A 10,198-nucleotide genomic window follows, 5' to 3' on the forward strand; every position below is an offset into this window, starting at 1 on the left:
CTCCTTTTATGACTGGCTGTTTTCCATTTTTAAAGATTTATTGGTTGAGTAGGTTAGATAATGGTTTGAGAGCTTACAAAACTTTAAAAACCAGCCATTGGAGCAGTAACTAAATTGCGTCTATATGTAACCTCATTTCAAAAAATAAAACTATCTGGTAGTAAAATGGAGCAGGAAAAATAATATCTGGTCTAATGTCTGTGTTTTTATTTTTCAGAAGATAATTTGACTATGACTGTCAATGCATTATGCTTTGAAAAGCTTTGCTCTCAATGTCGATTGGTAGAGGGGCACTCAGCATGCTCAAAATGTTTTTCAGAATAATAAAAATGCCAAAAATAGAATCTAGCATCGAAAGTTATCAGAGAGGGAGGGATGGAAAGAGGGAAGCCAGGCAAATTGTTTTATATTTTGCATAGCTGAAGAGCCAGATGGTTTAACTGGATTTTTATTTTCAGAACCACCCACTGCAGGATTTTAACAAAGTCCCAAGTCAACTACAGTACTGCCAAACTGAGTTTAACAGGGTCTAGCCCAAAGCCCATTACTTTATCCAGGCATTCTCAGGTTCCTCATCCCTTGACTGCCAGATACATCTGCAGTCCACATTTTTCTGGAAATCTGCTTTTTATACTGGCTTAGAACCAATTTTACTTATAGTTCTCTACTGTTTCCAGGTAGAGATGAGATAAAGGGAAAGATATCATATATGCTTAGGAAATGTTCAAGATTCTACATCTGACTTTTCTCATTTAATCTAATGTAATATCAGTTTGGCAGTAATATTTAGTGAGCCTTATCCAATTATCACTATCATTTCATTTTGAAGTATCATATAATGACAATGACATCAAAGAGAACCAAGAAAATTGATCCAGTATGTCAAACATACATTAGTGATAGATTTCACTGTTCAATTTTAAGGAATACATGCTCTAATATTGTTTTTAATCATTTGTCTTATAGAATGGTGAACTAAATTAAAACATATACATTTAAAAAATAGATTGTTCATAAAACATTTACTTTCTTGCCAATTTCTTTTTAGATTCTTTATTCAGTACCCCAAAAGAATTAAATTGTCCCTTTCCTAGTTTAAAAATTTTGTGCTATTTCTTTTTAAAAATTTTTTCACCCCCTTCCTCACTATATTTAACATGTTTAAATTCTGGCAAAAAAAAAAAAATGGAAGGCTAAATAGCCAGATTCCTCGGGAAAGTCTGTACTTCTGGTATTTCCTGACCAGCAGGAAACATGTTGGACCACAAGTCTAGCCAGAAAAAACAAATGGCTGTTGAGAACGATCGAGTCCAATTTTGTAGGTCCGTGGTCTGGAGATTCGGAGCCTCAAGTTAATATCCAAACTATAGAATATAGTTCAGAATGAAAGAAAACCCACCAGGGCTTGATCTTCATGACTGATAAAATATTTACATAATTTCATTCCACTTGGCTAACATTGGATGTTTTTATGAAGTTGAGTCATTTTTCTAAAGAATTTTGCAATGCACCACTTTTATGTCAGAATGTCAAGAAGGAATTGGCTTTGGCATCTGCTCTTTCTTGGTCTTCTATATCTTCTCATACCTCCTTTAAGGATTCTGGCTCGGATTTGCCCAACTAGCTGCATCTGCTTCAGTTTGTTTTACCATAGTGCACTGGCTGCCTGGGCCTCTGGCTCACCTCTCACCCCAGCTTACCCAGCTGAGGGCATCAAACAGCATTGCCCTGCTCTGGCCTTCCCATTTGGGGACCTGCTAGTGTAGTCAAAGTCCCCCTGGGATACAACAACTACCACAGCATTGAAAATGTCAGGATTGGAATAATCTTGCCCACTCAATTAAGAATTGGATTGAAAGAAATAGGGCTTCCATTTCCAAAGTATCCTGTGCTCTGCTGCACTCGTGGATGAGAACAATGCACAAACACAGGGGCTTGGACTAACCATGCTGTATCATTCTCATATTGTACAGGAAGGAGAACCCCTTGAGCCTGAGATACTTCTGTGCCTAAATGATACAGGCATTAGCTCTGTATTTTGAAAATAAGCCCTGAAACTGCATTGGATGGTCCTGTTGAAAGAAGGTAAGTGTGACAATTTCATCTCCACATATGGCAGCCCTGAATTACCTTTTAGTAGCTTTTAGGTCTGTATATTTAGAAAAAAAAATTATGCCAAACTTCTATTTAGCTATGTTTAACTTTCAGGAGGCTCACTTAGTGAAAAATCAAGTAGGATGACCCTGGGTTCCAAACTTACTGGTTAAGAAATTAGGCTCCAGAGTAACAGAATTGAAGTTAATATGCCATTTCCATCATTTACTAGCTGTGTGACTCCAAGAAAATTACTTAGTCTCTCTTAATCTCAAGGTATCTATTGGCAAAATGAGTATAATAATAGCACTTAATTGTTCAGAATATTAAAGAAAGTAATCCATATGAAGCCTCAAGAGCATAGCCTCCCTATGTGCTATGTAAGGGATCACTGTTGGTTTTAGTAGAGTTGGTAGGGTGAAGGAATTGAGTGAATTATAATCGCTTTCCCTTATATATCTTTTTGGCCCCCTGTAAAAATAAAGTGCTGCATTCTAGTTCTCTAAAAGAACTAAGCATTGCACCTGAGCAGAATGTTTGGATAAGGTTCCCCTTCACAACATGTAAGCTGAGTAACCAAGGGCTGGTGCTGGCTTCTAGAACTCACAAACATTAACTTGATACTTGTCTAGGATCAGTTAAAAGGAGTTTTTCCCAATCACAACATGACTTTATCATGTGATATTTGTTGCAAAAATTATAATAAAAAATGTTTCATAGGCACAAGAGTTCAAATAAAATGCAATTTACTGATGAACTGTATCAATCATAATGAAGCTTTGAAATAGTAGGAACCTAATCATCTTTGCTTGACATGTGAGGAAATCTAGAGAGCTTTGGGGAGTGTCTACACAACAGTAGGAGGTGACAAATTCTGTCTTCAGTTTCTTCTATATATTGTATATATTTGGGGGATGGATTTTTTTAATCAATGGCTATGAAAAGAGGAGATTGTCTGAATCAGAAAGGGGCCATGCTCCAGCCAGAAGCATGGATTATAATCTTATCATCAATTTCACGTCTTGCTCTTGAGGATAGTATTGACTGATGGAGGATATTGAGTATCTGAAACCTGAAGAAAATTTTAACTTCAATAGCAAACTTGAAACATCAGGGAAAGCCTTTGAGGTCATGCTAAATTCAAGAACGAAGATGACAACTGAAGAATTGTTTGAGATTTATTTTCTTTAAAGGTTTATTTAGTTAAGGACCTTTCATACCAAAAGCAGTCTAGAGGTCAGGACAAAGGGATAATATTGGCTGATAAACAAGAATGTTTGTTAAATCTCAAACTGTTCCAATCTTCATGTCACATAGCTTGACTTGGTGGTCAGGTAACAAGTCAAAAGGAAAGACTTTGGGAGAACATTACACAAAGTGGGTAAATTCCATAGAAGCTGCATCACCAAATATCTGGAATATGAGGTATTTATGGGAAAGGTGCAATCAGGGTTGTCACCCCTGGCTCCCTTTTGTTCTTTATTTTATTTACTTAGCAATGTTTGGCACAGACGACCACGGCTCCAATATAAGAACCTTTCTTCTTGTGGCTTCTGCAATACTTTCCCAGTTTCCTCTAATATCACCAGTTGCTCCTTTTCAGGCTCTTCTTTTCCCAGTCTCTTCCACTGCCCCCATAAAATGTTCTTTTCTGGATCCACACACCCTACTTCATCAGGTCCTGTGGTTTTCAATGCTCTCTTCGTGCAATGGCACCAAAACCTCCCTCTCCATCCCTGACTCTACAAAATAACAGACTTCTATTTTCTACACAAGCATCTAGTGATTTGTAAAGATTTACATGGGACTCTTGATTTCCCAATCCTAAATCTGCTCTTCCCTCAATATTCTGCATTTCAGTCTATGGCACCACTCATGCTATTTAATCCTAAAATCTGGGAGTCATCTTTGATACCTCTTTTTTTTATCTAATTCTTCAGTGTATCCTGTTAGCTCTACCTCCATATTATATCAGAAACTCTTCAGTTCTATCTGTTTACATCTCCCAATATTGTACAAATCACCATGTCTTCTATCTGGATTATAGCACTGGCTTTTTAATTGGTCTCCCTGCTTCTGTTCTATCTTTGCTATAATGTATTGCCCACAGAGAAGCCAGAGTGATATTTTTAAAACATAAATTGGGTCTTGTCATTCCTTTGCTTAAAACTTGCCACAGTCTTACTATTTTACCTATTTATTGTTTCACTTCTTCCTCTGGCTTACAAAGCCTTACATATTTGGGTCTTCAACTACCCCTTTTAAATTTATCTCCCAGCACTCTTCCTTTATAGGTACACAGTCTTTCTTTCTGCTACTTGAGCCTGCAGGCTTGTCTTTGTAGGGCAGATGAGCTTTATAAAGCCTATATAAAGCTCATGGACTGTATTTCTGTATGATGACCCAAAGGCAGCCTCCCTTTATCCTTAAAATCTCAGCTTAAATGTGATCTCTTCAGAGGGCATCCCTTACCGCCCAAACCAAGGTAGTCATTCAGTCTCATCCTATCATATCACTTTATTTTAATAAACTGCTTAGCTTTTTCACTATATGATCTATCAGATTTCATGAGAGCAGAGAATATGTCTGTCTTGTTCACTGCTGAGTGTTTCAGCATACACAATAGTCTGTAGTCATAGAAGTTGCTCAGTAAACCCTTGCTTGATAAATGAATGGGCAGCAATATGAATTCATTGAACAGTTTATAAGGGCTGACCAAATGAAAGGAGGTCATATTGAAAAGATGGAGAGGTTAGATAGAAAGTTGCAAGTCTGCTTACTTTTCAGTTTGCCTATACCTAGCCCTCTGTACTATCAGCGTTCCTTTGCTATGCACAGCTTTCTGCTCTCATTCTGTACTCTTTCCATCCATACCTTCCATTTCAATTCCCACCTCTCTCCAGATAGCTCACGGTTTTGTACTTCTAGCTAAGATTTCTCATCTGTGCTCCAAACCTCTATATGCAACTGCCTGCTTGGTATTTCTTCTTGGATATTTCTAACTCACTTCAGATCCAGCAGGTCCCAAGCATACTCATGACCTTTTCTTCTCAAATCTGGTGTCTTCCTGTGTTCCTGTGACTAACACTACATTCTATCCTATAATGCAACACACAACACAGAAATATATTTTGAAACTTCCTCCTTATGTCCCAAATCCAATCTAGCAGGTAGTTCTGCATACTCTTCCTAAACACACCCTGATTTTCAATTTCATGTCCAACTCTACCTCCTTAAAAGTAGTAGCTAAAATTAATAGAACACTTAGTATGTGCCAGCACTCTTCTAAGAGCATAGGTTTATTAACCCCTTTAATCCACTCCAACACCTGTGAGGTAGATTCTACCATTGTTCCCAGTTTCCAGGTAAGGAAACTTCATACAAGGAGTTTACATAAGCTGCTAGAAGGAAGTAAAGCCTGGTACAAACCTGAGCGGTCTGGAACTAGAATCAATAGGTTTAACCACAACGCTCTGGGAATCCAGGAACGGAGTTACCTCCAGCCTGGACAACCACAGCCATCTTCGAAGGCACATAAACATCATTGGCTCCTGCTCCCATTCCGTTGGGTCCAGTCTGTAGCCAGATTAATATTTTCACGATACATATCTCTTCATTTCAACCCACTGTTAAAAACATTTCAATGGTCTCCATTGCTTTTAGTATAAAAATGAATGTGTTTTTCATTACTTTCGATGTTTCTCCTTTGGGGAATCCATCCCTGATCAAAATCCCGGTAGCATGTCTGCTGACTCCCAGTCCTGTGTCTGAGTTCACCTGCAGCTGCAGTGGCTATCTCCATGCACATGATCTCCTCCCGCCTCCAGGGCTGCATCTCTCGGCTGCTCCGCTTGGGGCTTGCCTGGGTGCCACTGGCAACCCTAAAGTGGCCTAGAATTTCATGCCTCCTCAAGGCAAACCTCAACCAGTGAGGAACAGTAGTTGGTGGATAAATGTCCTACCACAGGTGGATAAATATCCCCCATATATTAGTGGGACCCTTCTGACATTTGTGAGAGTCCTTCAAGCCTTTAAAAGCTCTCTAAGAAGGGTGACCTCCAGTCGCCCACAGAGGTGCCCACTCCTGCAAGCTTTCCTTATTGCATGTTTGCCTAGCCCAGGTCACTTTCTCTGCTTCCTCCTTTTACTCCTGGGATCAATCCCCAAGTAAACTACCTGCATCTGAGTTCTTATCTCAGGGTCAGCTTTTGAAGGAATGCAAAGTATGGCATCCCCTTAGTTTTCCCTCTCACATTACCTACATGTTCATAGCACATTCAGAGTTTGTCTGCACATGGATGCCCAGAAGGAAGCTTGGACTATTGTTCACCCATGGTCATGTTTTGAAGAGTGGAATTTTTACTTTCAGTATTGCTTCTTTTTTTTTTCAGGCATTATAATTTCAATAAAACTCAATGCCATAAAAATAAAAGTATTTTCAGAGCTACAAAAGTTAATTAAATGATCCACTTTTCTTTTAATAAGAATTTCTATAGAATACAAACATTTAATTTAAATAACCTTATTTTATATGACATATTTGTTCACTTTATTAGTCATGTACTGACTGAAAGAAATGGCTTCACATTTTTTTAGTAGTGAGGGTATTTAATTAGCACAAAGCTAAAGAGGGTTTCCTTATCCTTTTATGAGGTGTTGCTGAGATAAAAATAAAAAAACGTAGGTGGATTAGGACAGTATTCTGTAATACTTGAATTTTTCATAAAGCAGATTTAACATGTCATTTGGTTTCTGTTATGAAGTTTAAATTAGAAAGCAACTAATTATCTTAGTATCTGTATTTCATAGTTCAACCATTAGCATTTTATAGCCACTTTTTGCTCCTATAAACAAACATTTTAAAGAGGAAGGAATGTGGCTATATTTAGACAGAGTGATATTGCAACGTGGCCCTCCAGCTAATATGAGATTAATGGCTTTTCCTTCTTCTTCTTTACTGAAGGTAAAGTAAAAATAGAAAATGGAAGGAATTTAATCCAGTCAGACCCCAACAGAAACTCAGGAGACCATTACTGCTAAATTATCTAGTGAAACTATGTTGTCTTAGCCACTGATTAGGCCATCACACAGAAATCCCTGCTTTTTAAAATGAAATGTTTCAAGAGAATAGGGACTTTGTAAGCTCCAGAGAATAGGTACTTACAAATCATCGATTCTTAAATTGGCTGTTTAATCCATAGAAAATACAGTCCTTCTTTGGTTAAAAATAAAATGTTTCACTGAAGCCATAGAAAACTAATTTATTTGTCTGGCCCCTAAAAGACTAATTCATAATAAATCACTGGGAGTATTATGGAAATACAGGTCCTGGAAGAAGCTCTGGAGTCAGGAGATATGGGTCTAGTAATAAATCAAATGTATTTTTTCTTCTGTTCAATTTTTTAAAGATTGAAAATAGCAGTATTTTATGTTGGGAGATGTTGGGGCAGTGAGGACACTCATGACTTGCTGGGGGTCTTGCACCCAGTGGGAACGCCTTAGAATGCATTGTCTTTTACTTAGAAGTATTTATCTTAGAAGGGGAAATGGAGAAATGCCAAAAGACCTAGGCATAAGAATGTTCCCATGGTATGGCTTATAACAATCAGCTTTTTTTTTTTAAAGAAAATACCCCAAATATTCAATCATAGAAGAGTTAAATAAATAATAGCTCTATGTAATAAAAGGTTTGTTAGCCTTCAGAAATATAAGCGAATAATCATAGTAAAAAAAATGTTCATGATCTATTGTTACAAGAAAAAATATCTTTCTAAATACATAAAATATGATACTATATTTGCAAGGATAAATGACTTTAAATATGTAGGCAAAATCTAAATGATACACACAAAATTTTAAGTAGGGATCAATTTAGTGTGACAGGACTGCAATGTTCTTTTGACTCCTCCCTTTTTAACTATCTGTATTTTCTAATTTTTCTATAATGACAGCCCAGTTTTTACATAATAAAGGGAAAATAAAAGTTACAAAAATAAACACAACTCAATTATTTATATTTGTGAGACATTGGATAAGTCATTTAATTTTCTTCTTTTGTTATGTTAAAGTGAAAATTAACTGTGAAAGCTTGGCAGAGGTTGAGCATTTTGTAAATGTTCGATAAATTTGACTTACAGGAAACCTGTCTCCTGGTAATGCCTCTCCTATAATTTAGGAGTGAGACCTTGAGCAAATTATTTAACTCCCTTTAGGTTTTATTTAATTCATGGCTGATACTAAGTATTTACATTGATTTCAAGGCTTCTCTTTCAATTATTATACCTTATGGAGAATCTAGTACAACAAACTGTATGAAGCAAATTGTTTTCAACATATTCAAAGTACACAACTGAATTTAAAGATATGTGTGCACTTTGGGAGTGGGGGAGGAAAAAAAGCAAGGAGTGAGTAGGCTTTTATCAATTCGTAGAAATATTTGATGCTAGAATCACCAACACATGAGTGCTATTCAGAGTGCCAAGGATGGGTGAGTTAAGAGGAGGAAGGGAGATGAAATATGAAGTTTGCCAGGGCATTTTAGGAAGGAACAAGGCCAGTACAACTCAGTTATTGCAGCCCTTTAAAAGGTGGCTTATACTGCTGGCCACTTCCATGAGCCCACTGCAATAGCGTTAAAGACAGAAATTTCAAAATTTCATCTTAATGTTGTTCAGAAAGTAAAAGGAAGGCTCAGTATTGCATGGTAAGCCTCCAAGGAAGAGCCCTAGGGCAGCAACCCCAATTATTTTCCCCAAAAGATAAGACAGGCAAGTTGATAATTACAAAACCTCCCAGCCCTCGGTAGCTTGGATATGCTTTCTATTCATGTTTCCTAACTTGATTTTGAAAGAAAAGAATGTGAAATATTTTTGGATCTTTGGCATCAGACATCGCTAGCTCTTTAGTAGGAGCCAGATGAATACTATATTCTTATTCAACATAAAACCACTTAAATGGGAATAGAGAACCAGTGAAGAAGAATGGGTGTAACAGGAGGATTAATTTTAGGAGTTCCAGTGTAAAAAGTTCATGGCTACCTCTATTCATGCCCAAAGGAAACCTGAAGAGGAAATCCAACACAAGATGAATGAAACATTCCCAAACTGGTGATCAGGAAACTTGGTTTCTAACCCTAGTTTTCCCCCTAACTATGTAATTTAGTGTGAGTGATATTACCTCCACAAACCTCAGTTTCTTTCTCTAGACAAAGACTTCACACTGTTATTAGTTTCCTATGGCTGTTGTAACTAATACCACAAACTTGATGGCTTAAAACTATAGACATTTAGTTTGTCATAGTTCTGAAGTCCACAAGTCTGAGATCAGTTCACTGGGTCATGATTAAGTTAGTAGAGCCGCACTCCCTGTAGAGGCTCTAGGGGTGCTTTCCTCTTCCAGCTTCTGGTGGCTGCCAGTGTCCCTTAGCTTGTGGCTGTGAACGCTATTCTCTGCCAATATCTTCACACTGACTTCTTATACATGTGTGTGTGTGTGTGTGTGTGTGTGTGAGACATCTTACTCTGTGTCCCTTTTATAAAGATGTATATGATGGCATTTAGGGCCCACCCAGATAATTCAGATTAATCTCCCCATCTCAAGATCCTTAATTTAATCAGTTCTGTGAAGACCTTTCTTTCCTAAAAGGTAACACTTACAGGTTCTAGGAATTAAGACATGGATATCTTATAGGAAGCCATTTTTTTTTTTGGCCTAACACCCACTACTTGGTCTACAAAGTTTATAATTCAATGACTTTTTAGGGTGAAGCATTTTATTTTTTAAAAATTTCATGGAATCCTAATGACAGAATGAGAACTTACACAGAGCTCCTCGCTCCATTCCACTTCTCTTTCTACCTCAAGCTATCTATTTATGACAAGAGACATGGATGTGGAAATTTTTGTAAAACTTTACCCTTTAGTTATATTAAAGAATATTTTAAAGGAATATTCTAAAACCTATTCTTGCAGAGGAAGCTATATAGATATCCTCTAATATATTTTTTAAAACTGTTTTTAAAAGTTTTAAAAAAATAAAAATAAGATGCTTTTGCCATCTTTTCTACCAGATCTGAAACTCTCAATGAGAGAACAAACTTTAGGAA

General features: G+C 37.1%; 1 protein-coding gene across 1 annotated transcript in view; it reads left to right on the plus strand.

Annotated features, from left to right (window-relative positions):
- MACC1 (MET transcriptional regulator MACC1) overlaps positions 1-6,358 on the plus strand; it is a 157,943-nt gene extending 151,585 nt beyond the window's left edge. Inside the window, exon 7 of the mRNA XM_073238725.1 lies at positions 1,974-6,358. Within this exon, the coding sequence (XP_073094826.1) occupies positions 1,974-2,042 (69 nt within the window). The 3' untranslated portion in view covers positions 2,043-6,358. The remainder of the gene's footprint in view (positions 1-1,973) is intronic.
- Positions 6,359-10,198: the final 3,840 nt, after the last annotated feature.

The sequence above is a fragment of the Manis javanica genome, chromosome 6 (genome assembly GCF_040802235.1).
Source record: "Manis javanica isolate MJ-LG chromosome 6, MJ_LKY, whole genome shotgun sequence".
Classification (NCBI taxonomy): Eukaryota; Metazoa; Chordata; class Mammalia; order Pholidota; family Manidae; genus Manis; species Manis javanica.